The 27,186-nt window shown below is 45.0% G+C and overlaps 1 protein-coding gene across 5 annotated transcripts in view; it reads left to right on the top strand.

The window, feature by feature from the left end:
• The window catches only part of COL4A6 (collagen type IV alpha 6 chain), a 279,487-nt gene that overhangs the window by 237,626 nt on the left and 14,675 nt on the right, over positions 1 to 27,186 (top strand). For all 5 annotated transcript variants that reach the window (XM_016942901.4, XM_016942899.3, XM_016942898.4 and 2 more), the window contains 22 exons: positions 1,014 to 1,073; positions 2,466 to 2,510; positions 3,005 to 3,058; positions 3,895 to 3,964; positions 5,012 to 5,119; positions 6,059 to 6,199; positions 7,097 to 7,201; positions 8,916 to 9,076; positions 9,561 to 9,740; positions 10,309 to 10,492; positions 16,654 to 16,725; positions 17,000 to 17,107; positions 18,192 to 18,413; positions 18,785 to 18,946; positions 20,619 to 20,789; positions 21,837 to 21,980; positions 22,419 to 22,544; positions 23,013 to 23,194; positions 25,094 to 25,157; positions 26,149 to 26,223; positions 26,693 to 26,800; positions 26,894 to 27,001. In XM_016942901.4, the coding sequence (XP_016798390.2) occupies positions 1,014 to 1,073; positions 2,466 to 2,510; positions 3,005 to 3,058; positions 3,895 to 3,964; positions 5,012 to 5,119; positions 6,059 to 6,199; positions 7,097 to 7,201; positions 8,916 to 9,076; positions 9,561 to 9,740; positions 10,309 to 10,492; positions 16,654 to 16,725; positions 17,000 to 17,107; positions 18,192 to 18,413; positions 18,785 to 18,946; positions 20,619 to 20,789; positions 21,837 to 21,980; positions 22,419 to 22,544; positions 23,013 to 23,194; positions 25,094 to 25,157; positions 26,149 to 26,223; positions 26,693 to 26,800; positions 26,894 to 27,001 (2,650 nt within the window). The remainder of the gene's footprint in view (positions 1 to 1,013; positions 1,074 to 2,465; positions 2,511 to 3,004; positions 3,059 to 3,894; positions 3,965 to 5,011; positions 5,120 to 6,058; positions 6,200 to 7,096; positions 7,202 to 8,915; positions 9,077 to 9,560; positions 9,741 to 10,308; positions 10,493 to 16,653; positions 16,726 to 16,999; positions 17,108 to 18,191; positions 18,414 to 18,784; positions 18,947 to 20,618; positions 20,790 to 21,836; positions 21,981 to 22,418; positions 22,545 to 23,012; positions 23,195 to 25,093; positions 25,158 to 26,148; positions 26,224 to 26,692; positions 26,801 to 26,893; positions 27,002 to 27,186) is intronic.

Below are 27,186 nucleotides of genomic sequence, written 5' to 3'. Positions count from 1 at the left end.
GATTTGAGCAGGTGAGCCAGGTCACATTAAAGGGACAACAGATGTTCCACAACATTTAGTGCCTTTTCTTCATTGCCTTCTTTACTTTCATAATAAGCCAAGATGTTGTTTGCTAAATCTATGCTCCAAAAAGTACAATTTTAAACAACAACAAAGTGGCCTCATTTAAGTTTTCTGTGAAAAACATTATTCACTTTAGTACTGAACTATTCTGTATCTTGGGGGCCCAGACATTTGCCTTGGACCCAGAGGGAAGTTCTCTCTTACTCACTCTGCTTCTTGGAGTTCCTGCTTTTCCCTAGAGAATCCCCAAGTCATATTCATGGCTACAAACCCTCACCTCTGATGAGCAGGGCAAGAGGGCTTGGAGACCATCTCACAGTCCCCTTTGGACTATCTCTAGGGCCAGGCAAGAGCCCTACAGTCCCAGTACAGGAGCTGCAGGGTTTCAGTCCGTGCCTAGATAGAAATACTTCTTCCCACTGAAAAGGATGTTGTGCTCATTATGTCTCCAAAGGGGAAAAGCTCTTGCTCTTCCCCCTAGTATCAACCCCCAAGAATTTGCGTAATCCTCCATTTGTGGGTCAAATCATCAAGTTCCTAGACGATAGAAGGCAGCTTGTTTTAATGGAAAGGTCCCCGGAATGAAAAACACAAGATATGGCTTTCTCATTCATTTTTAACCCATCTAGATGTTGGTTTCCTCATCTGTAAAATCAACAAGGTTAGATATTTAATCATTTCTATGCTGTTAGCCCATGATACTATAAATACATGGAACAGTGTTGTGGGTAGGGGGAGACATTACTTCTAGAACCAAAAGGGAACCTTGAATGAATGGTCCAATTTATATTCAGACCCTATGTGCTTCTCAGGCAGTGACAAGAGACAGCATGGTGAGCCTCCCTAAGGGGAGAGTGGAGCTTAATTAAAATAGCCTCCTTGCTTTGGATGAAGCCAGGAGACCGACAAGAAAACAAACGTTATAACTTGTGGTTTCTTTTTTCATTTAGGGCCTTGGAACTACTGGAGAAAAGGGAGAAAAGGGAATCCCTGGTTTGCCAGGACCTAGGGTATGAACCTCGAATGTTACTTGCCTGGGTCTGTCAAGTCATCTAGTCCATTTTCTTTCCTGTTTGCTTCTTTATGTTTTGCAACTTGATTGCCACCTAAGCTTCTCGTTTCTCCTCAACCCAATGGCAGGTTCCTAAGACCTCCTTCTCTCTTAGCCCCATTCCCTTGATTGAATGGCTCCCTTGAAAAGGAATGAGGCACCCCCTACTCTAGGTGGCTCCTCAGCCTATTTATCTCCTTGCTCTCATGTATCATTGTCTTCTGGGCTAAAGAATGATAGCAAGAAAGAATGATTGCTAAAGAAAGCAAGGCAAGTGTTGCCTTGCTTTCATTCCATTCTATTCTGAGGGAATTGAGCAGGGAAGTGGCACAGGAATGGAAGAAAGAGGGCCAAGTGCAAACTTTATAGGACAGAAACAAGCCTGGAAAGTTCTAGAACATAGTGAGTGATGTTTGGAGTCAACAGTTTCCAATAATAATCTCATTTGAAATGGAAAAATAACTATTAGCCTCTCTGATTCCTAGCTTCGGGCACTTAGGTCTTGAGCTAGAAGCAGTGGGCCAAGCTTAGCCTCAAAGAAGTAACATTTTAGAGAATTGTGTTGTTAAGTTGACTATGAAGTTTATTAAGAGTCTTTTGAGTATTCAGCCATACTTATCCATTACCCTGCCATTTCTTTCTCTACTTTCCCCCGCTCCTTGTCTTGAAAATACATATAATCACCAACAAAGAATGCATTTGAGGTGGAAGACGAGGCCCTCCCATAATCTGTTTAAGGATCTCCTGACTTGGAACGAATACAGACTAAGTATAATACCACCCAGCCTTTCTATCAAATTCCACCTACTACTTAAACTGTTTCCATTTATTTAGATATTAAAAAATGCTCCATGTGGCTATTTAGCCTGATGGATTAGAGCTTAGAAAGAAGTCATTAGGCCGGGCGCGGTGGCTCATGTCTGTAATCCCAGCACTTTGGGAGGCCAAGGCGGGTAGATGACTTGAGGTCAGGAGTTCGAGACCAGCCTGGCCAATGTGGTGAAACCCTGTCTCTACTGAAAATACAAAAATTAGCCAAGCGTGGTGGCGCATGCCTATAGCCCCAGCTACTTGGGGGGCTGAGGCAGGAGAATCGCTTGAACCCTGGAGGCGGAGGTTGCAGTGAGCCGAGATTGTACCACTGCACTCCAGCCTGGGTGACAGAGTGAGACTCCATCTCAAAAAAAAAAAAAAAAAAAAAAGTCGTTAAGCTAGGTCTAGGAACATTCACTTACCTGATTTTAGGAGCTGCTAAATCCTGAACTCAGTTGGATAACTTTGTTATATAAGTCTAGTGGCTTTTTCTAGGTAGCCTATTGCTGTTTCTAAGGTGTAACTATTTTCTTTACAGGGTCCCATGGGTTCAGAAGGAGTCCAAGGCCCTCCAGGGCAACAGGTATTTTGGTTAATATCATTAAAGCCTTGGGGTATAAAATCCCAATCAAAAGTCCCCCTTGCTTTACCTAACATGGCCAAAGGGAGACATTACTTATAATGCAAATTGTTCATCTCCCTTTTTTTTAGTATAATCTTAGCCACTGTCCTCTTTTCTTTTCACTCAAGAACATGGGTATCCAGTGTCAAGTTCAGTGCCTTGCCATGCCATGCTGTGGTCATACATCTTTGGCATGCTGTCAGGGACTAGCAAGGCCAGCCTGCTTGTATCCGTGTCTAGCCTTATGGCCCTTGTACCTCCTAATATGTAAATTGGCTACCTACTGCCATATTGTCTTCTGGAAGATTTTACAGCTTCCAGAGTCAGATAGAAGCCACATATACCCTGCAATGTCATCCAAGATCCCTGTGCCATTTGCCCTGGCTTAATCCAAAGACCAGACTCTCTTATGCTCTCATACTTTCCACTTAGTGGTAACTATGTTTCTGTCACAGGGCAAGAAAGGGACCCTGGGATTTCCTGGGCTTAATGGATTCCAAGGAATTGAGGTAATGTTGGGAAGTGAAAAATCCAGGGTTGGTAGGTAGAAGAGTGAATTACCACAAATGTCTGTATATAAGATGAAGTATTTTTAATATTTTGACCTTTTAAGTTTCAATTTTTTCTTAAGAAATGCATGTAATCTGCTTTGAACACACAAAGCTGCTAATGAGCATTTCTTAGATACTACTTGATCAGTGGTAAACTAAGGGGCAGGAGCTGGTGGGAGCAAGTTCATCCCGAAGATGAGGAAAATTTTATTCATATTGCTTAGAATTGCCAACTGTTGGTTTCACTATTGTTTTAAATTCTCTACAGACAATGCATCCCCTTTTTGCCTACACCTGGAGCATATAACTGCCACCATCACACCCTGAATATGCCACTGTATGTGTTTTTGGCACCTAAATCCCTCTTTGGGGAGTATTAGAATTCCTTTAATTTCCTCTGCCTGATATCATCCACTAACAAGGGTTGTGATGGTAGTAGAGGCCCAGGCCTGTTGAGAGTGGAAAAAAGTTAAAACTCTGTTCTCTCCTTAGCACTACTTAGGTACAGCCAAGGCCCAGAGCAGACTGTCCTTGAGTAGAGTTGCAAAATAAAATTGGGATCCCTTGTCCTTGACAGGTTTCCAATTGAATGTTAGGCCTCTGGCCTGCTTTGTGTCACCTTCATCTTAAATTTATGGGACTTTGAAATTAACCTATGGACTAGTTGATCTTGAAAATCCGGGGTTATAGAAGGAAGAACCTTTCATTTTCCTAGGGATGGGCTTTAATGGCACATAGATCTTGGGTAATAAGGAAATGGAAATATTTGTGTTTAATGTACTTAATCTTTGCAGGGTCAAAAGGGTGACATTGGCCTGCCAGGCCCAGATGTTTTCATCGATATAGATGGTGCTGTGATCTCAGGTGCAACTTCTCATTAATTTGAGTGGAAAATAAAGACAGGAAGTTAAATCCTATATCCCCTGTAATTATTAAAAGGATACTTTGTTAGTTACTCGATTGTTGCTAAACTTGACACACCCAAGAGCCCCTCATGGCTCCTGAGCTTGGGGAATAAAGCTATCTCCAATCTCTTGGTCAGAGAAGCCAAGCCCAGCACCCCATTTTTGTGTTCAGTCCGCTAAGCCTAGGATTTGGGTCTGCCTGGGCCTGAATTTGATGAAAATGGTTCTCCTGGCAATGCTTTGGGAAGGATTGATAACCACCTCCAAGCTGGGCTGACTTCAGTTTGACACTATGGAATACTCAGGGCCTCATGTAGGTGATTCCATGTATGCTTGAGCTTGACAATTTCATAGGAAGTGGAAAAGTACCTTTGGTTAGGGGAGCAAATGGCTGAGAGCCCTCAAGAGTATGATGCTTAGAAAGTCTGTCTTCACCTCTCCTTGTCCTAGTTATTTTGTGTGCCCAACTCTTCCCTTTACCTTCTCCAAAGACTGAGATGCCCAGTATCTCCAGCTACCTCTTGTTTGACCAAAGGCTTCTACTGTAGTGACTCTTCCATGGATCTTCCAACTTATCCCTCTCCTCTCATCCTCTAAGGCCCATGCCCTGTTTGGTATTAATATTTGACAGTGGCTTCCTGTGTACCACTCCCAGGAAACATATATGTATAACGTAAATAGTGGACTTCAACATCTTAATCCAAATGGTAGACATTTTAGGCATTACAGCAGATTAGTGGTAGAAGAAGAAGAAGTACTTACCAGAGCTTATCATGAAAGGCAGGCCTTGGCCAGAACAATTCTTAGTACACTAATTTTGGCTCCAGAAGGCCCCTTGGCTCCAGAAGACCCATTATCATGTGAGGCCATTAGCATTAGAGACTTGGGAAAGGCATGAAAGGCACTTCTAATGCCAGGACAGCTCCTGCACCTCTTCTTGGGCATTTTGTAGCATCTGTGGGCCTCCTCTGTCTTTATTTACTATTTTCTTTCATTACAATGCCAGGTAATCCTGGAGATCCTGGTGTACCTGGCCTCCCAGGCCTTAAAGGAGATGAAGGCATCCAAGGCCTACGTGGCCCTTCTGGTGTCCCTGGATTGCCAGCATTATCAGGTGAAAAAAACTAACCCATTTCCTACACAGATCAGTCCTCTATACACTGTGGTTCCCAGCATTCCCTTCTATACCTCTGGGTCGGGGCACACACCTAGCCAAAGTCAAACAAGAGGTAGACTGTAGTCAGTAGGTTCCCAACTGCCAGCCCAAGGCTAACGTATGTGGGGGTAGTGAGGGCCTGGGTGAGCAGCTTTTGTTTTTGGCTTAAATAATGTATCATAGCTGGACAGGCAATCCTAGACTGTCACTGAGGTTTGCAGCAACAAGAGGAGTCCTGGGTTGAGTTGCTGGAGCTGTGTCACCCTCCTGTGGATGTGCCATCCCAGCTGATGCTTGCCAAGAGGGGCTAGCAAAAGCCCAGAGGAAGATTTGTACCCAGAACCTTGCTGTAGGATTCAGCCAGGCACTGAATGGTCCCAGGATCTTGTGGGTAACACTCTTGAACTAATTACATCCATATGTCATTCTATAGTGACATGTGGGAAAAGGGCATGCCAGAGTCTGGGAGGCAGTGATGCCCCAGATATAAAGTTCAACTTTTACTTTTAAAGCCGCCAGTTTCTAAATTCCTTGGAGATGGGCTGCTGTGAGGATACCTATGTTTTTAAAGCAGCCACCTGGAAATGGTACAGCTGGCCCCAGGACCAAGTTGGGAAAAAATCAAGAAATGAAAGGCTAGAGACCCAGATTTTCCTCTCAGGTTTGCCACTGAGAAATGCTGGGCCCCTGATCATGTTTCCTCTCTTCTTTGGGTCTCTGTTTCCCAAGAGGTTAGGCTAATTGATCCCTAAGGATCCTTCTAACTCTGATACAAGAGAAGGGCAAATGCTTCCCTAAATTCTTCCTTGGATTTGTTTCCAACATATGCCACAGATAGGAATACTCCAGAGAGTGGGGTGATATAATGAGCATTTGTGTGTGGGCTTATTCTTCCAGGTGTCCCAGGAGCCCTAGGGCCTCAGGGATTTCCAGGGCTGAAGGGGGACCAAGGAAACCCAGGCCGTACCACAATTGGAGCAGTTGGCCTCCCTGGCAGAGATGGTTTGCCAGGCCCACCAGGTCCACCAGGCCCACCTAGTAAGTTACTCATTTCTCTTTTTGGTCTCAAGATTCAGATGTGATCCAGACTGCAGAACAGTCATGATTTTTGAGGGGGCATCTCACAGGTGAAACAGCTAAGCCAGGATACATGATAATTGCAGAGGGGCAGCCATGAAGGCCCCGTCGTCTCTGAGTCAGATCCCTGCCTCTACCAGTTATTGATAGCAGCAGAGTGTTCTCCATCAAGGAACAAGCAAACTAGGGCCTAATGCCTTCCAAATTTTGTACCCATTCCCACTCCATCTTTCACTGTTCTCAGCCCTTAAGCCTTTGTTTTTTCAGCTCCTAAAGAAGCAGGATTGGTTCTTTTGAGCTTGCCCTGGTCCACAAGGCTCCAATGGGGTGGTCTGAGAGACTGAGAAAAAAAGAAGCCAAGCCTGGACCCTCGAGGTGGCTGCTAAAAGCCTACACAGGGCTTATCCTTCTTAGATCTCCTACTTGAGTGTGAGATTCTAGATTCTGAGAGAAAAGCTGGAAATGTTGCCCAGAATGTTTCTTTGTACCTTAAAGCCCATGTCCACTGCGGCTTGCACCTCTTTCCTCTTTTGTCCTAGGGGAGGTTTCTGGGGTAGACATTGGGACTGCTGAGTTTTGGAAGCTACCTTGTTCATTCCTCTAACCCCACTGTCTAATACGGTGCCTGGAACATAATGGACATTCTGTAAATATTAGTAGAGTGAATTGAGCCAACAGAGGTCCTGTTGACTCCTTGCTGCAGATTTGGGGTCCCGGTCTTGAATTTTATTTTTTTTGTCTCTGCTCTGTTGTTCAGCCTCAAGGACTTGGGCCTTGGTGATTGAGCTGCTGTGTTGAGTCAGGGAAGTCATCAGGCTTATACAAGTTGCTAATCCTTTATCTTTTTTTTACCCAAAGGTCCAGAATTTGAGACTGAAACTCTACACAACAAAGAGCCAGGGTTCCCTGGTCTCCGAGGAGAACAAGGTCCAAAAGGAAACCTAGGCCTCAAAGGAATAAAAGGTGATTTTGTCCCCTTGAGTTTCTTGGTCCTCCAAACTCCTTAGAGAAGGCTTCCTGGGGAATGAGAAAACCAACAGCCTCGGGAACCTAAACAGAAGCAACTGTGGATCTTGTTTGGGGCTTTGATTATAGGATTGTTAGAAGTGCTATATTTGGGTCTCTAAGACTGAGGCTGGCAATGGAGGTCACACAGGACCAAGTTGCTCACAGGCTTCTTTTTCTTTCTCCTCCACCTGCAGCCCAGGCTGTTAACCAGTGCATACTGCTACCCCTCCCAGTTTGCAATACCAAGGATGTAAGCCACTTATTACCTTCAGCCTTAAGCAAAGTGCTCTAAACAGGTCAAGACCTGGGACTCTGAAAAACCCAACTGGCTCCAGGAAAACAACCCTAGCCCCCACTGGTGTTGGAGAACTGATCAATGACCACAGCTGCCTTTGGGTCATTTCCCCCTTCTATCACTTACTCTGAGGGGAAGATGCTCAATAAGTCAATTAATTATGGTTGTGGCCTAGGCCAGGGGAAGGAAGAAGTGAAACTACTGACTGAAGAGGGGTTTTGGGATGGCCTAGGGTTCAGTTATTCAAGATCTCTAGGAATGAACTGCTTTCCTCAGCCTCAAACAGAGATGTTCTAACTTACTCCTCTCCTTTCTCATTGCTCTGTCATAAAATGTCATTACCTAAGTATATAGAGTCTGGTTAAGAAATGCCTGAAAGCTTGTTCTCTGCTATTCAGGTCCCAGGAAAACTATTTGATGGAAAAGGGCATTAAGTTAACTTAGATGTTAATTTTGGCCCTTACCTAACTCACTACAAAGCTGATGTATTTCTTGATACCATTCACAGTCCTAAAAGAGGGACATTTCTGATGCTCCCCATTCTGTATTTCCATGGGGCTGAAAGATTTTCTCTAAGTATGGATTAGTGATAGGGATTATCAAGCTTCATTATACATGAGAATCACCCAGGGGAGGCTATTAAAAATTAGATTATTTGGTCTGGACTCCTGAGACTGATCGATTAGGACTGAAATAGGACCCAGCAAGCTGCCTTATAAATAAGCATCACAGATGACTCATGCAGGATCACAGTCAAGAAACACTAATCTGAAGAACAGACTATTCTCTTAGAGTTTTAGGAATCATCAATTTTCTTAAAGTAAGAAGGGGCCCTTCAGAATCTTAGGGAAACTCAGGGTCACCTATGTTGGCACCAATTCTTATTTTCCAGACAATAAGCATGGAAGATATAGGGAGTTAGAACATAGTGCTAGTGACTCCTTGATACCTCTTCAAAGGTGCTTTGCTGAAATCCCTATCATTATTTATTTGGCATTTGTCTCAACATTTACAAAAATATGTACACATTTGTGTCATATGTACCAAAGTCAGGGGAAAAGACATTTTGGTAAAGAAAATCTTTGAGCGGCTTGAATTCCAGACTCTCAGCTGGTTAGTAGAGGTCAGTGGTTCTCAACTATGGCTATACTTTAGACTCACTGATGGCTGAGCCTCATCCCTGACTAACAAAATCTGAACCACTAACACAGACATACTCTGCTGGAGAGTGAACCAAGTTCATTTGAGTGTGTTCTCTGCAAGCCTTCAGATTCCCTCTATGGAGTTGTTCAAGTCACAAATAACCATGATCAATTCTTTATTCTTCTTGGAAAAGAATGACCCACTTCGTTCTATGTTGTCTTTTTCTCCCAGGAGACTCAGGTTTCTGTGCTTGTGACGGTGGTGTTCCCAACACTGGACCACCCGGGGAACCAGGCCCACCTGGTCCATGGGGTCTCATAGGCCTTCCAGGCCTTAAAGGAGCCAGAGGAGATCGAGGCTCTGGGGGTGCACAGGGCCCAGCAGGGGCTCCAGTAAGTCTTGCCAAACTTTGACCCTGAGGAAGCAATGGAATCTTTCAAGTGCCCTTCAATCCCCCCAGTTACTTTTCTAAAGCACATACAAGACAGATGGGATTAAAACAAAGTTTTGGGGTTTTGATCTACAACATGAAATCTGACTATAGAGTCTCTTAAAGTCCTGTCTGCTTTAACCTACCTATTTTCCCTTTTCTCTTTCCACAATTTCTTCCTTCCACAACATTATTTACCTTTGCCTAGCAATGTGCTGGCCCATGAAGATAAAATAGGAATTAAGGTGAGGTTTCCATCTTCAAAGATTTCAAAATTTACAAAAAGTGCAGAAATAAATGGGCAACTATTATTCAAGATTACAACATAATCAGTGTCTAGAACAGTGCCAATATGTACCCAAGGTTCTGCTCTAAGTCATAATGCTAGGTGCCGGAATTCTATGAAGTCTACATCTTCTGACTACTCCCTCTTCTCTCTTTGTCAGGGCTTAGTTGGGCCTCTGGGTCCTTCAGGACCCAAAGGAAAGAAGGGGGAACCAATTCTCAGTACAATCCAAGGAATGCCAGGAGATCGGGGTGATTCTGGCTCCCAGGGCTTCCGTGGTGTAATAGGAGAACCAGGCAAAGACGGAGTACCAGGTTTACCAGGTCTGCCAGGCCTTCCGGTAAGTTGATCATTCCTAGGTGATTAGCTCTACAGATCTTCACACCTGACTTTGTTGGGGGGTCTGATGGCCACTGGACCATGAAACAGGGAAGAACAGAGTCTAGAGGACCTTGCCCTGCCTCTGCCACTGAAACTTTTTGCTTTTTGCTTTTCCTTTATGTAAAGTGGGAATCATTTTCTCAGAATGGATCATTGTCTCATTTGATAAATGCTAGTAACACCTGACCATATGACTTAAAAATACTTCAGCTTCTCAGTGACTTTTCTCCTCAAGTAATCTAGCCACTTTCTGTGATCTCTGGGGTTGTTATTATCCTGCTCATTTCTTGCCCTGTCTCCTCACCCCTATCCAGAAACTTTTGCGTTGTTAGATCACCCAGAGTAGACAAGATTCATATCCACTAACTAAAGTCAGAGGAGACTGATAGATAAACTATGGTGATGATAGATAATTTTAACAAAACACAAAGCATTGGTCACACTGGCTACCTCTTTCTTGTAGTCAGAGGACTGTCCAGATAAATCTCTGAGTTGAATTTTCATTCTTTGTTTTATGTGTTGTCTAGGGTGATGGTGGACAGGGCTTCCCAGGTGAAAAGGGGTTACCTGGACTTCCTGGTGAAAAAGGCCATCCTGGTCCACCTGGCCTCCCAGGAAATGGGTTACCAGGACTTCCTGGACCCCGTGGGCTTCCTGGAGATAAAGGCAAGGATGGATTACCGGGACAACAAGGCCTTCCCGGATCTAAGGGTGAGTCATAGAATCAGATGGCTTTGGACTTGGAAATTTGACCCCTTGTAGAGTGGTTATGACTCAGGTGCATGAAATGTATCATAAGAAGGGACTTGTCTGACCGTAATCACTACTTTCAACCCCCTGAAGGATTTGCATGTGAAAAAAAGTATTATAATTGTATTGTGGTAAGCTTAGGGGGCAGAATAACATAGATTTCCACTCTACTTCGTGAAGAACTTCCTACCAGAGCAGTCTGAAAATGTAACAGAGCTACCGAGGGAGGTTATGAGCTCATAATCCCTGGGAGAGTTCAAGAAGAAGATGGATGACCACTTATTGCAAATGTCATCAAAGCAATGAGTGGGAGATTGGACAAGGTGCCCTCTAAATTGTGTGGTAATATCATCAGCTGGGAAAAACCTTTCCTCAACTTATGGAATCTCAGATTGGGCAGAAATCTAGTTGCTTATAGTGTAATCCCCCATTTTATCCCTTAACTCCTTCCTCTTTATATAACTTCTTTTTCTACTTGAATTTTAGAAATTATGTGTAACAGTCCTGCTTATAGTTTATGAAGGTGCTATGCTAATAACTAATCTTCTTCAATACAGCCAGAACAGCTGTTCATCCCAACTTCTGGGTTTCCACAACTTCTATGCTTCCATTAGTGACACCACACTTATAATAATCTGAAGTTTAAAATTTTGAGATTATCTCTTATTTCCTTTGCAATTCCTCTTATATTCTTTCCTTCTCTTATTGCTACTAAACTCTCATTATCTCATGCCTAGTTTTTCAAATACCTATATGCTTGTTGGAATAAGTGGATGGTTGGATGGATGGATAGATGGATGGATGGATGGATGGTTGGATGGATGGATGGATGAGTGAGTGAATGACAACAACTTCCTAAGTAGTTTTTACATTCAATTCTATTAAGAACACTGCAGCCAATTTAATATCTGTAAAGTGCCAATATCATGTAACTCCCCTAGTTCAAAGCCACATATGGTACCAATTGAACAGAGATCATATAATGTCCAAACTCCTCAACTTGGAATTCAAAAGTCTCCAAACATGGATACAACCAACTTTTTCAACCTTATATCATGCTCTTAATTGAAACAAAAAAACTAAGACACCAGTCTTCTTCACTATACCCAAACACAATATGTTCACTTCCAGCTCCAAAATTTTACCATGTTGCCTTTTTCTGGAGTGCTCTTCCTCTTTGTGTAGTCATATCATATTCATCTTTCAGGGTTCAAGATAAACCCCACTTCTTCCATTAAGCTTTCCCTTGACCTCCACAGTATGTCATTGCTACTTAAATTATATATCTCCTTCTATTACTGCTTTTACTTTCCCCAACTGCATTGTAAGTCTCTTGATAGTAGGGATGGTAATACTTCTAAGAGTTTCTTTACATGCCTAGCATAGTGCAGTGTTCCATAGGAGACTAATATTTGTTTGCAGAAGAAAGAGCCTTCCCAATAACCAAGGGGCTATTTCTTAAACATATTTCTCCTGTTTCCACCTTATCATCTTGAAGAATTACAATAAAAGAAGACAGGATACCAGGTCTTGCAAAATTTTATTTATTTCTAAATCTATTTTTGTGAATCGGTGTAATAAGGTTGATGGTAGATGGTACAGGTTAAAACTTGATAATTCAAGATTCTTAAAACCGAGTCAATATATCATTTCACAAATTATTGTGAAGGTTGTAAGGACATTTTCCCTTTTTTTTTTTTCTGAAATGAAGTCTTACTCTCACCCAGGCTGTAGTGCAGTGGCATGATCTTGGCTCACTGCAACCTCTGCCTCCTGGGTTCAAGCGATTCTCCTGCCTCAGCCTCCTGAGTAGCTGGGATTACAGGCACCCTCCACCACACCTGGGTAATTTTTGTATTTTTAGTAGAGACAGGCTTTCACCATGTTGGCCAGGCTGGTCTCAAACTCCTGACCTCAAGTGATCCACCCGCGTTGGCCTCTCAAAATGCTGGGATTACAGATGTGAACCACTGCTCCTGGCCATAAGGATTTAGCAAATAAAATCATTCTGCCTGTTGGAAGTCCTAGTGTCAGCTATAGCTTTGCTTCTAGCTCTGTTCCCAGAGACATTACTCATGGTCATTCTACTGCTCCTCCCGTAATTGGGTCTTCACTGTAGGTTAAACCATTTTGCAAGCAACAAGGTTTTAAACTGAGTTATAATAACATGACACCTATAAACTTACACACTTCCAAGTCTTCTGGCTATTAGCAACATTTTAACTATTTGAGAACCAGCTGAGTGAACAGAAGGAAGCTTGCAGGACCATTTTTATCCCAAATATCATTGGTCCCTGGATACAGAAAGTTATTAGGAATATGATATGGTAAGCTATAGCCTGGGAGATGCCTTATGCAGAAAATGTTTGTCTTATTCCATTTTCTGTTGCTACAACAGGAGATCTGAGACTGGGTAATTTACAAAGAAAAGAGGTTTATTTAGCTCATGATTCTGAAGGCTAGGAAGTCCAAGATTGGGCAGCCCATCAGTTGAGGGCCTTGTGCTTCAACTCATTGTGGAAAGCAGAAGGGCATATGCAAAAGAGTCCAAACACTAAAGCAACCTTGCTTTATAACAGCCTGCTCTTGTGGGAACTAATCCATTCCCTTGAGAAATAACCCCGTCTCTCGAGAAAGAGATTAATCCATCCTAACAACCTAATTACCTCTCAGAAGCACCACCTCCCAACACAGCCACTCTGGAAACCAAGTCTCAACATGAGTTTTGGTGGAGACAAATCATATTCAAACCATAGCCATGTCCTTCTTGCAGTATGAAGAGTTTCAAGAAATTACTTTAATAAAGAGCATTAGCTTTCTTTTTCTATGACAAACAAATATAATTTTTCAAACCTACCTTTCTTCTGCACAATTTTAAAAACAAATAACCTGTGGTCCCCACACATTTGCATTGTAGCCATTTCTGTTGCTAGAAAAAAATTAAGATGCTATTCCTGAATGTGCCCACTCCAATCAATGGTAGCCCAGACTAGGACAGCTGCATTGCCAGGAAAGAGGATGCAATCATCAGAAGCCTTTCAGCCTACTAGTGTGAATTATTAAAAACTTTGGGCAAGCAGACAACTGGCTATTTCCAAAGAGGCTCTGTTCCAGATGCTCATAGTAATCAATCACCCTGGTTATTACTGAACTGTGGTGACTGTGTGCTTGATCTCATGTGGGTGCAAGTGCTCTCCACTAAGTTCAGACAAGGGATTTGGTTGGTGGGCATATCTGGGCTGCTGAGAAGACTTCCCTTGGGCCCCAAGGAACTTCTGTCCTAGTTTAATTTTCTTCTTCACTTGATTGCTCTAGGTGACTGCTGCTGTAGAGAGAAGGTTGGTAAAGGAGACTTAGACACAGAGAGAGGTGAGAGCTAGCTAGGTCTACAAGCTCTCAGACACTAGTCTTAGCTAAACACCCCTTTTTTGTTTACCTTTGTCTCAGACAGTCACGATGGCCTGAGCACCACACTGGATGCCCTGTTTGGGGAGCGGGGAGTCTAAGGCTGGGATGCAAAGGCTGACACCAACACTGCTTCAGAGGCTCCTTAGCACATACCTCTTACAGCAGGCAGTACAGGATTGAGTGGGCATGCAGTCTCTGAGAGGGGCTGATTTCCTTCACCATGCATGTCGATGGCTTGGCTGATCTCTACCTTAAGCAAATTCATTTTCTGAACTTCACTGGGGCCATAATCTGCCTTGAGAGGTACCTGAAAGGATCCACACATGTCTGAACTTTATTCATTGGGCCCAGAACAAATTGGGATGTTAAAATCTTGGGAACCAGAGACTCTTTTTATTCTGAAGATGGATTTGGGCATTAATGGGAAAAATTCTGAATAATTAGGTCATTTGTTGCAATTACTAAACAGAACATGGGTAGAGCAGATTTTTGCTTTGTTGAGAAGGCTCTGAATTCAGGAATGTAAAGTAGAAGACAGTATAAAGGAAAAGAGCCAGATACCAATATGACTTGAAGTCCTTCCCTCTCATCATTTTGAACCTCTGCTTACAATACACAAGTGTGGTGTGGCATACAGGCATAAGACAAAATTATTGAGAGAAATATGTCATTGATTTCCTCTGGTTTCTAACCATCTTTCCTTTGACCATTATTTTTCTCATCCTGGAACCTTTCCGGATGCCTGTCCTCAGCTTCATATTCTAAAGGCTTTGTTTTTATCTGGCTGTCACAGATGAAAAGAAGCAATTAAATCAGTCTGATAAATTAAAGATGAATGGCTTAATATTTGGACCCAGCCCAGGGATATTTTTATTTTACTAAGTTTGTTTCCTAAGACGTAAAACAATGGAACTGTAATGTTAGAGTTTGACACATTGGAGCCAATGAGCTATTGAGATTGTTGAGGGCAGGAGAGTCTTTTGCAGGATCCCTCTCATGATACACCCTCTGGAGGAAATTCTTCAGCCTAACTCAAAGAGCCCAGGCCTGAGCCAAGCACAAGGTTGAAAACCCCCTCCCAGTGAAGCATCTCACCATAAAGTGTTGGCCTGTAGAGCATATTTCCATAGTAGGGAAATAACTATCAGAAATAGCTCTGTCATCTTGATGTCTGGCAGGGTGGAGGTGGGTTTGACCACCTACGGAGGAGGATCCAGGCCTATGGCCATCTGTTCACCTCTGGAAATATAACTATAGAAACCTGAAGTCTGGAAGGCAGAAAGTGCTGCCCAGACTACAAGCAGTGTCACTAACCTGGGGATGGCCTTGCAGGAGCTCTACTGAGTACTCATTCTTACATAAGATAATAGTTCAAGATAATAAGAACTATTATTAATTGAGCATGTACCAGAGTGCTAGACACTGTGCTAAGTGCACAGTTTCATGTAATCCTCACACACACCATATGAGAAAAGTAGAAGTAGTTCCCATTTTGCCATGAGGCTCAGAGAGGTTTAAGTATCTTGTCCACACAGCTGGTTAGCAGCAGAACTAGGATACCAGCTAAGGTCTGTCTGGCTTCAGAGCCCAACTTGTTAACCAATACATTATACTGTTCAATTCCCAACCTTGATTTAAGAAAATAGAAGTGGGATCAGGGGAGGATGCCAGCGAGTTCAGTAAGCAGTTTGAATCATAGGATGTGTACATATTTTTCAGAAATGTAATTTGTGATTTAAGTACAGGCAAAAGCTATAGATGTTTATTAAAACTGTTGGCTCTGTGGTTTAAAGCAGACCTTGGGGGATTGTTTTAATGAATAGGCAAGGCTTATTTAATTAGCATAGCAATTGTTTGTAAATGGCACTTGAGGGAGCCCGCAAACAATTTGTTCACCAGTATTTTATTAAACCTCCCCTCTGTGATCTTATAGATTCTTTTTATTTGCATTATGAATGGTCAAGGGAGAATTTGCTAGGGGAAGGGCTATGCATGCCAATTTTGACATCTTGAATATTAAAATTGCTACTTTTTCTCCTTGAGCAGCAGAGTTGACAGTTTCAAATAAGGAGCTGAGGGAAGGGTCACCACTTGCCTGTCACGGACAAGAGAGTGGTCTTAAGTGTTTGCATAGTACAGTCATACTGGTACATTTGACCAAGGACAATCAATAGGTTTCAGCAGATCCCAAATGAAGTGCATCAAAAGAACCCAGTGGTTTGGGGAAAACCTCATTCCAAGGAAAGGGTAAACATGAGAACTTGAGGGATCTTGGCTTCAAACCTTCCAATCTAGTCAAATAAGCATAATGGACCCTTAGGACTAACCCCCAACACCCATCCTAGGGAGAGGCTCTATCTGAGGGCAGGGTGAGTAGGCAATTGCTGTTTGCTGCTGTTCCTGCACAGGCAATCTCTAAGAAACCTTGTTAGGTAACATCTGCTGCATAGGTGACTGTTTGCCCACTGGGCATCAGTGGTTTGATAAGTGATATCCTAGCACTTGGACACTAGGAGCATTCTCATCTGTAAGCAACTGTACTGGTTGTAACTCCCCAGAGCTAATGATGCCAAGGTTTTCCAGTGTGGGCTCCCAGCTGCTGAGTGGGAAGAGCTTGGCTGTCCTATTAAATGGAATAGAAGTAAAGGAGCGTACTAGGGAGAAATCTTCCCTAACTCTGGGTTCACTGAATGCACACATGTTACCATTTACAGGAATCACCCTGCCCTGTATTATTCCTGGGTCATACGGTCCATCAGGATTTCCAGGCACTCCCGGATTCCCAGGTATGGAATGAGGCCAGAGAAAGCCACTAAACACTCTTGTAAGGGCCATGAGGCAAAGGAAGCAGAGGATAGCCCAGTAGTATTTGGGGATCCACATTCCTCCTGAGGGCAGCCTTGGGGATTGAGGAAACAGGATGGCTGCTGGAGAGGGCAGTGTGGGGAGGTGAGACAAGGAGAGGCTCTCCAAGAGACTGGGATTCTTGACTGAACATCACAAATCATACCTAGCACACCGACTTTCCTTTCCCCTCACTGCTTACATTTGGGTTTTCAGGCCCTAAAGGGTCTCGAGGCCTCCCTGGGACCCCAGGCCAGCCTGGGTCAAGTGGAACTAAAGGAGAGCCAGGGAGTCCAGGATTGGTTCATCTTCCTGAATTACCAGGTAAGAAAAGGAGTGTCTCCTCACCTGCTTCTCTGTGTGTGTGTGTGTGTGTATGTGTGTGTGTGTGTGTGTGTGTGTATTTGGGTTGTGGTAGTCCTCTGCCAATTACAGGAAGCCAAGTTTGCTCTCTGGTGTGGGTAGGATGGTTTAATTTTATACCCTGGCAAGACACAGCATACAGCCATAGAATGACAGCATATTAGAGCAATAAGGACCATTCAAAATCAGCTGGGGCAACCCCTTAACTTTCAGATGAGGAAACTGAGGCCCAGATGGGAAATGACTTGTCCGAGATCACTAAACCACTAGTGACAGAGCTAGGACTCTGCCAGGTTGTCTGTCTGCCAGTTCTATGAGTTTCCTGGATCAACTCCTTAAGGGCCAGTGAAAGAGATTGAGATCAGTCAGAGGGAAGTTGTCCATTTCTATCCCTTTTCTCACACTCTCTTGTTCCAACTTGAGCTTCATGATTCTTCACTGTACTAGTGGTCCTCAAACTGTACTCCATGGGCCAGCATCAGCATCACCTAGGAACTTGATGGAAATGCAAATTTTCTGCCTCTCCACAGGATCTGCTGATCATAACCTCTGGGGATGGGCCCAGTAATCTGCTTGTTACCCCAGGTGATTGTGATGCTTGCTCAGATTTGAGAACCGCACTGCTCTAGGGCTCGGGGCTCATCTTGGACCATGTGCTCCAGGGTCCCCTCCAGTACCCTCTCCCCACCCAAGAAGAAGGAGGCATGACAGCAGAAGCTAGAGAACTCCAGAAGAGGTTGAACTTTTCTCAGGATGCTATGGGGTGGCGTGTGTTCTTCAACAACTGTAGGACCCTCAGGAACAGTTTGTGGACCTCTGCCCACAGCCCTGCCTCCCAGAACTAGAACCTCCTCCAGGTCGCAGGGCACAGTCCCTGCCTCTGCACAAGGCCTTGCAGGAACAGAGACTCCTGACCTTCAAGAGAAGTGACATATATTATTAATATGTTAGCTTTCATATTAGAAAAATCTGTCTCAGAGATCTGTACTCAGACAAATTGCTTCTAAACAGCCATGGTCTTTTATGTTCGCCTTTTTACGTTTAGGATTTCCTGGACCTCGTGGGGAGAAGGGCTTGCCTGGGTTTCCTGGGCTCCCTGGAAAAGATGGCTTGCCTGGGATGATTGGCAGTCCAGGCTTACCTGGTTCCAAGGGAGCCACTGGTGACATCTTTGGTGCTGAAAATGGTGCTCCGGGGGAACAAGGCCTACAAGGATTAACAGGGCACAAAGGATTTCTTGGAGACTCTGGCCTTCCAGGACTCAAGGGTGAATCTTTTTGCCCCAATTATTTAACAATCTACAGAAAGCCTTATATTAATTCGTATACTTCCATGAATACTTGCATGAATCTGGGGTGATGGTTTAATTAAGGGGTTAAAATGAAATATTTTATTCTGTCCCTCCCTTTTGTGAAATTTTCCTTAAATAGCCTGAGTCGACTTTACTGTCTTAGTAATTCCAAAAGTGACCATAACTAATAGTCAAATTTCTTGCAAAGACTGGGTTACGGCTGGGAATAGCAACAAGGCTGGAGCTGAGAAGACAGTGGCACCTGGGATAAGTCCTGGAAGTTGGTTTGCTGACCCACTCACTGCTATCTCTCCAGGCTGTGATCATTTGCCCTTCTCTTTTATCAGGTGTGCACGGGAAGCCTGGCTTACTAGGCCCCAAAGGTGAGCGGGGCAGCCCTGGGACACCAGGACAGGTGGGACAGCCAGGCACTCCAGGATCTAGTGGTCCATATGGCATCAAGGGCAAATCTGGGCTCCCAGGAGCACCAGGCTTCCCAGGCATCTCAGGTAGGTCCTTCAGAGGAAGAGTCCCACCTTGACAGACTTCAGCTAGGCCCTGGGCCCAGATGCCCTGGGGGGGCAATAGCAGTAGTGGGACATGGTCAGAATTTAGAATGAGACTTGACTTTCCTAAGCTCTCAAGTTTCAAATCTCAAGTCACCCTTGCAGTACCAAGCAGAACAGATTGCTGCAGGTTAGCTTCCAAACTGTTGCCACAAATCTTTCCCCTCCCCCCGCCTCCTCCATGGCCTTATGCCCAGTTTTCAGGTTTCAACTCTCCCGACCTCCCCAGTTAGAGAAGCCACCCTCATCATTGAGGGAGTCTAGTCCATCTCCATGCCTTCACTGGTGCTGTGGGCAGCCTGCTTTTGGTTGGGGAGAAGCTTGAGCAGAGTGTGACCACACCGGCAGCCTGCCTCTCAGGCGAGCGTGCCTCCAAGGACCCATGGCCAAGTGTCTTTTACTCAGCAGTGGGGCCTGACACTTGCTGCTTCCAGACTCGTGTTTGCAGCTTTTCCTTTTTCTCGCACCACCCTCCTCAACCTGCTTCGGTGACTGCACCATTCCCAACCGCCCCTTACTCCTGGCCTAGTGACTGAAGCTGAGTTATTTGCAGAGCCATTAATGTCCTTTTTATTCCCTTTGTCTCTCTGTGTTTCTGAGATCTTCACATAGGCTGCCTCAGTGAGAAAACACAGCACACAAGCTCACAGACTAACACCCCCACTGGCTCTGCCACTCAGGAATGTATCTGATTATACACTATAACATGGCCTTGCTTACAAGGCCAGGGATCCCTGAGCTCCTGCTGTGGGGTTGGCTCCCATTGAATTTTTCCCTTGTTGTGGAGTTCCCTTCACAGCCTCCCATTTGAATCCTGGGGCTTGCAGCTACTTGATGCTTTTCAATCCATAGAAAGCCAAGTCAGCCATTCATTTGGGTCCTTGGGGACCCAAATACCTCTGTCGTCATGATTTAATCCTTTCGTTTTTTAATTTCCTTGCTTTGTACCTGAACATTCCACTTTGGCAGCAGCTCAGGAGGTTAATCCCATTGACCAACTTTAAAGCGTGGTGAAAGACGTCTCAGAATACCTAGGAGACCAAATGGGCCTTGTGGGTTTCTACAGTACTTGGCACTAGGGGGTCTTTCAACCTTAATGCCAAGGAACTGGCTGACTTAACTGATTGCTTGAGGGATTAAAAGGGCAGCCCTGTATCCAAGGCTCCCTGGGAGGCTGAAACAACAGCTCAGCTTTAACCTCTACTTCACCGATTGGCTCAAGAAACAACCATTGTGGCGTGATTCAGACTGGAAGTACCAGGAAACTGGAGCCTACTTGCCACCCTGGCTTCCTAGAGCTCCATTCAGGGGCTAAAGTGTAAACCACATTCACAAAGAGACAAAAAGTTATAATCAGAAGGGGTTTGCTCTCCCTGCCAGCTACTGTGCCATGCTGGAAGTAATAACCATTGGCGTGGCACTCTGGGTAGTAAATGCTAACGCTTCAGCCAACTAAGAACTCTGCCTGTTAGCAGTTTGCATGTGCTATTGTTAAAGGGCCATTTACAAAACCTAACAAGCCAAACCAATCAGAAGCTATGACATAGGCAGTGGCCCAGATCTGGCCAGAGCCTCACTTGACAGCTGTCCTGTGTTCTCTCCTGTGCTTATTCAGGACATCCTGGAAAGAAAGGAACAAGAGGCAAGAAAGGTCCTCCTGGATCAATTGTAAAGAAAGGGCTGCCAGGGCTAAAAGGCCTTCCTGGAAATCCAGGCCTAGTAGGACTGAAAGGAAGCCCAGGCTCTCCAGGGGTCGCTGGGTTGCCAGCCCTCTCTGGACCCAAGGGTAAGTGAAGTGATCAGTGAAGTGACCAGTGGTTGCCAAAAAGGAGCATTTTAGCTGCGCAGCTTGCTCCTTCCTCTCTGCCTAGGAATGGGAAATGGGGAGGGACTTGGACAGGGCTTTTTGTGTCAAGATAGTTGGACAAGGCTAGTGCTAAAGGGGGACCTCTGGTCAAGGTGAGTCACCCTCACTGCCTGCTGGGTGGAACACTAGGCTGAGTATCATGGTCAGCAAAACCCTGGGCAGTACCAGCCACACTGGGTTTACTCATTTGCATAGTCCTACCATGGAGGCTGATAGCACTCACTTCCTATGATTGCCTTGATAGCCATTGGTAGTTGGGCAGGTGGTATCTCCATTTAAAAAAAGGGAAAGTGAGTGGTTTAAGGTCACACAACTGGTTAGCAGCAGAACCAGGCTAAAGCTCATCTCCTTGCCTCCTGGCCCTAGGCTTTTTTTTTTTTTTTTCCTGTATCACACATGAGCTATAACTTGGTGAATCATAAGAGAGGGGCCAAATTTTTTTTTTTTTTTTGACAGAGTTTTGCTCTTTCGAGTGAAGTGGCATGATCTCAGCTCACTGCAACCTCTGCCCCCCAGGTTCAAGCAATTCTCCTGCCTCAGCCTCCCGAGTAGCTGGGATTATAGGCACCCGCTACCACGCCCAGCTAATTTTTGTATTTTTAGTAGAGATGGGGTTTTGCCATGTTGGCCAGGCTGGTCTCGAACTCCTGACCACAGGTGATCCACCCACCTCAGCTTCCCAAAGTGCTAGGATTACAGTGTGACCCACTGTGCCCGGCCGAGAGGAGCCCACTTCTTTCCTTTGTATTGTGTAGTGCCATGTCCCTATTCAGGAAGGTAGTATAATATGTAATAAATAAGAGTTTGGTAATGACTAAGACTTTGGAATTAGAGAAACCTGGGTTTGAATTCCTTCTCTGCAACTTCCTTGCTGTATGACTTTGGGCAAGTTACTCAACCTCCCTGAGCCTCCATTTCCTTGTATGTAAAATGGGAGTGATAATAAAAGTTCTTGTTTTTCAACAGGAGAGAAGGGGTCTGTTGGATTCGTAGGTTTTCCAGGAATACCAGGTCTGCCTGGTATTCCTGGAACAAGAGGATTAAAGGGAATTCCAGGATCAACTGGAAAAATGGGACCATCTGGACGCGCTGGTACTCCTGGTGAAAAGGGTGAGCTGGGGAATTGAATTCTGGAACTGCTGCCCATGCTTTTCAATATATATATTTTGTTTGTTGACTTGGTTATTCCTGTGGTTTGTACCAAATCTATGTTAGATAATAAAATTTTGGGCTTCTGAATTAAGTCCTTTTAAACCAAAAGACTTAATCCCCTCTTAGTTAACACTGCATGTTAAAGGCCATGTGTGCCCATTCCCAGAAGACCAGTGGAGGAAGGATTTGAGGAGAGTCTAAAGTTGCTGATAGACTTGGGATTTGTAGAAGAGGACATACACAGAAATGTGAAGTTGGGGGAATAGGGGTGGGGAATAAGATGGAAAGGCCCCAAAAGAGGGCTGGGGTGGTATGGGAAGAAATGATGTGAAAGGTCAGCCTTTGCCTGACCCTGCGTCTAAGCTCTCTTTCTCACGCTGATCTCCATCCCTGCAGGAGACAGAGGCAATCCGGGGCCAGTCGGAATACCTAGTCCAAGACGTCCAATGTCAAACCTTTGGCTCAAAGGAGACAAAGGCTCTCAAGGCTCAGCCGGATCCAATGGATTTCCTGGGCCAAGAGGTGCTGGGGCAGGGGATGGATAGGAGAAATGCTCAAGAAAGGCTTCATAACCAAACTTGGCTTCCTTCTTGAGCAAAGGCCCTCAAGTACAGCCCCCCATCCCCAACCTCAGAGCAGCAGTGTGGCTGGCAGCAAGGAATCCAAGAAGGCTGCCTCCCCTGGGCCTGAAGGCTGCCTGGACTTTGAGACTGCCATTTGTTATTGCCACTGTAGAACTGAGGTTTTCAACCACAGGCAGTGGTACCCCTGGAGGACCCTGAGCACTGTGCTGCTTTCCCAGTGGTATAGCAGAAGCAACTCTGTCGATGCCCCATAAGACTGAAAGCATCTCTCCCCACTTCACCTTTACCTTTAAGCTAACTGCTCCCTGAGCCTGCACTTGGCCTGCGACCTGGGGCACCTGCATCTTGGCAAGCCGGGTTTTTCTTGCCCAGTGTCTTTTTCCAAGTCTTTTTATTTCTTTTACAGGTGACAAAGGAGAGGCTGGTCGACCTGGGCCACCAGGCCTACCTGGAGCTCCTGGCCTCCCAGGCATTATCAAAGGAGTTAGTGGAAAGCCAGGGCCCCCTGGCTTCATGGGAATCCGGGGCTTACCTGGCCTGAAGGGGTCCTCTGGGATCACAGGTTTCCCAGGAATGCCAGGAGAAAGTGTAAGTGTGACCAGATCTTTGTCTTTATACCAGAAAAGGCCCCCCATCTCACGGGGATATACCCCCACTGCCCACCTCTCTGATCCCAGCTTACTTCTCAGCCCCTTCTCCCAGGACATCCTCAGAAAGAGCTCTCTCCTTGAGTCTGACAGGTCTTCCCACCCTTTCCTGAACATCTCCTCCTCTGTTCTTTTGTTCACATCTCCCTGAAAGGGCAGAGCCTTCTCTTGCCTTTACAATTATCCAATATCTGCCTGCCCTTCAGTCCCCAGCCCAGGCACCGTCTCCTCCAGGAATCCCTGAGCTCCCACCCAGATGCCACTCTATACTTATCACTGCTGACATCAATTCTAGTTGCTTCTGTGTGGGTCTGACTTCCTCAATGAGATTGTTACAGCTTGAGAACAAGAACTACCTTACATGCTTTTTTCTCTGCGCCCCACTGCCAGCATTTCATGTTGAGCCTGGCACATTGTAAGAATTCGTAAAAACTTCTTGATGTTTTGCTAGAAAGGTCTTTGAAGCTCCACAAGGTGCAACGACTAGCAAAGAATCAAGTCCAGCTTATCTGGGCTCATACAAGGCAAGGTGGAAGAGGTGGCTTAGCAATGAGACCAACCTGGATTTGAACCTCAGCTCCATTGCTCATTAGCTCTGTGATCTTGTGCACACTGTTTACCTTACCTAAACCTCACTTTCCTCATCTGTAAAAATTGGGAATAATATTTAAATAGCCTTCAGACAGTAGGGAGGGTTAAGTGACATGACTCATGTAAAGCTCTTAACATTGTGTCTGGCATATAGCCGGCTCTGCATAAATAGCAGATGTATCAAATGGTCTCAATGAATTGAATCACAGAACACCTGGGCTCCTTGCAGGCAAAGTCCCTGAACTTCAAAAGTGTCAGTCCATCTGATGGAGAGAACTTGGTGCGTGCACACACACACACACACACACACACACACACACCTGAAGCAATTGAAAATAAATAGTTCTAAACTGGATAGTCCTGACTACTTACATTCTAGGGGGATGAAAACAAAGTGGGAATGCATTCTAGGAGAAGTCCCAGCATGAACAGAGGCTCAGAATTAGAAGATATGGCAATGTGCCTGATGAAGCCGGGCAAGGAAGCAGCCACAATGGAGGGGTGTCCTGGGTAGTGGTCCAGTGCACACAGTGACCCAGCCCAGTACTCAGCCTCCTACCCAAAGCACTAAGTGGCATAAATCTTTACTGGATACTGGGTACATCTCAAAATGAACCAAAACCATAACAGATATCAAGAAAAGAACTTTGCTGATGGCAGCTGACATGGCCACTTCCCAGACTCAGATAGTGTGTTGGACATTAGCCAGTGAAGGCAGATTTTCCTCTGAAAATGGTAACATTTGCCCAAATTCAGACTCCAGCACCTGCACACATACCACCTGCTACCTGGTGGCAGAAAGACCTTGTGTTCCTTGCGGAACCTGTGGCAGAGGGCTAACCCTGCAGGGTGAAGTGAAACTTCTTCCTATGCATAATGGCTCCAGAGCTTTGGCAAGGACAGTGGTAGCCAACTGTGTGTTGAGTCCATTGAGTGCCTGGCCTGTCATCTTCTGCATTTTCTAAGAGACTCGCTAGAATGGCCACACTGTGACTTTCTAAGATTCCCATTTTGATAAGCAGTGGGATCGAATCCTTCCCCTACAAACCCTAAGTATGTGCTCTGCCCTTTGTTCATCACCTTCCCGTTTGCAGGACGTAACATCCCCACTTCCAGCCCACAGTCCACCCTTGCCACAGAATACATGATGGACATCTCTCAGGCAGTGGCTCAGTGAGGGGTGAGGGAGTAAGAGGGTGGGCAGTCCTGAGCTCTGGGCAGAAATGATGATTCCCATATTGCTTCGAAGGGTTCACAAGGTATCAGAGGGTCGCCTGGACTCCCAGGAGCATCTGGTCTCCCAGGCCTGAAAGGTAAGGAGCATTTTTTTTTCTTTTAATGTGTTCTTCTAGAGCAAGGTAGATTTCTAGCAGGCCCAAGGGTCTCTCCTTTTTTTTTTTCTTTTTTAGGCAGAGTCTCACTCTGTCACCTAGTGTCACCTAGGCTGGAGTGCAGTGGCGCAATCTCAGCTCACTGCAACCTCTGCCTCCCGGGTTCAAGCGATTCTCCTGCCTCAGCTTCCTAAGTAGCTGGGATTACAGGCATTAACCACCACACCCGGCTAATTTTTGTATTTTTGGTAGAGACGGATTTCACCATGTTGGTCTGGCTGGTCTCAAACTTCTGACCTCGTGGTCTGCCCACCTCAGCCTCCCAAAGTGCTGGGATTACAGACGTGAGCCACTGCACCTGGCCATCCCAAGGGTCTCTTGCGAGGGTAGCGGAGAGTCTGTGTTTAGGGGAAAGTCAATTAATTTACATTTTCCCTTTGGCCAAACCCCTTTTGCAGTCCTTGTTCCTCACAGACAATGCAACAAACAATGGTACTTACCAAGATCTCTCTCTGTGGCTTTCATGGATCCAAGGAAAAGGCTGTCCTTTGGCTTTGTGGTTTTGCCCAACTGCTTTCCAGACTTAGCAGCGAGGAGAACCTCGGCTCCAGTCTCTTCCCCTGATAAACCCAGCCCACTAGGCAGGAAAATTTCCCATTCTTGCTGGCATCACTGTTCCATTCTGGTGATGTTTGAGGGCCCTGCCTACCATCTTCTCTGCCCATACTGAGCCTAGTGATGTGTTTCCCAATGGAGATATGCTGTATGTAGCAGCATTTCATGCCAGTAGTCTGGTAGCAGCATCCCAGCTCCTGGATGGTGGTTCATCACTTTTTACCCAATAGATAATTTTGTCAAGGAGCTCCTCTGGCTACACTGAATCTGAAAAAAAAATTGTGTTCAAAAGATCTCAGTGGTGCAAAATGAGCTATAGCTTCTCCTGGCCATTTAAACAATGTATTGGAATCCTCAGGAGACAACGGCCAGACAGTTGAAATTTCCAGTAGCCCAGGACCCAAGGGACAGCCTGGCGAATCTGGTTTTAAAGGTAAGGTTGCTATATTTTTGTCTTGTTTGCCTCACAGACTCCACAAAACTGAGGATTAGAAGGAATTTTGGAGGTCAACCCCAAGTTCTGCAACTTCTATCCAGTGCAGAAAATTTCCTATCTATCAATTCCCCAAGCAAATCAGCCTACTCTTCCTTCAAGACTCATAGACTGGCAAAGACCTTTGGGATAATGGCCTACATCCCCTTAGTTTAGAAGTTGTTATCTAAACTGTCCTTCTTGAACATTTCCACTTATTGCTCCCACTTCTGAAGGGATACTCATAACAAATTTACTTGCTTCTCAATTGTAGGGCACCTTTCTAATGTGAAAACAGCCACCACTATCTTTTTTAGAGTTTCTTCATTGGGTCTAGCTCCTTCAGCAATTCAGAATCTACTCTTTCCCATAGAGGAATACACTGCTAGAAATATGGCCTAATCACTCAGCATTTTTCTTGGTTTTATAGGTACAAAAGGAAGAGATGGACTAATAGGCAATATAGGCTTCCCTGGAAACAAAGGTGAAGATGGAAAAGTTGGTGTTTCCGGAGATGTTGGCCTTCCTGGAGCTCCAGGTACCATGCCACATGATAACCTTATTCTGAAAGAGTTTGGATTAGCTTCAAGCCATGCCCCATTCTGAACCTCTGCCTTGGTTTCACATTTAGGATTTCCAGGAGTTGCCGGCATGAGAGGAGAACCAGGACTTCCAGGTTCTTCTGGTCACCAAGGGGCAATTGGGCCTCTAGGATCCCCCGGATTAATAGGACCCAAAGGTATGTGTATTTGGGAGCAGGCAGTGGGGAAAAGTCTTTCCCTCGATGAAGGACACCAACTACTTTATCTTAGAAGATACTAGCTAGGGTTAAGCCATGCCTACAGGAGTCATTGGACATGAGGAATCATGGGAAAGGAAGATGAAGAGTAATGAAGGCAGGCAAGCATGAGTGTGAAGAGAAGA

The sequence above is a fragment of the Pan troglodytes genome, chromosome X (assembly GCF_028858775.2).
Source record: "Pan troglodytes isolate AG18354 chromosome X, NHGRI_mPanTro3-v2.0_pri, whole genome shotgun sequence".
In the NCBI taxonomy this organism is placed as follows: domain Eukaryota; kingdom Metazoa; phylum Chordata; class Mammalia; order Primates; family Hominidae; genus Pan; species Pan troglodytes.
The sequence above is the reverse complement of the archived record's forward strand: the minus strand, read 5'-3'. Positions and strand labels throughout refer to the sequence as shown.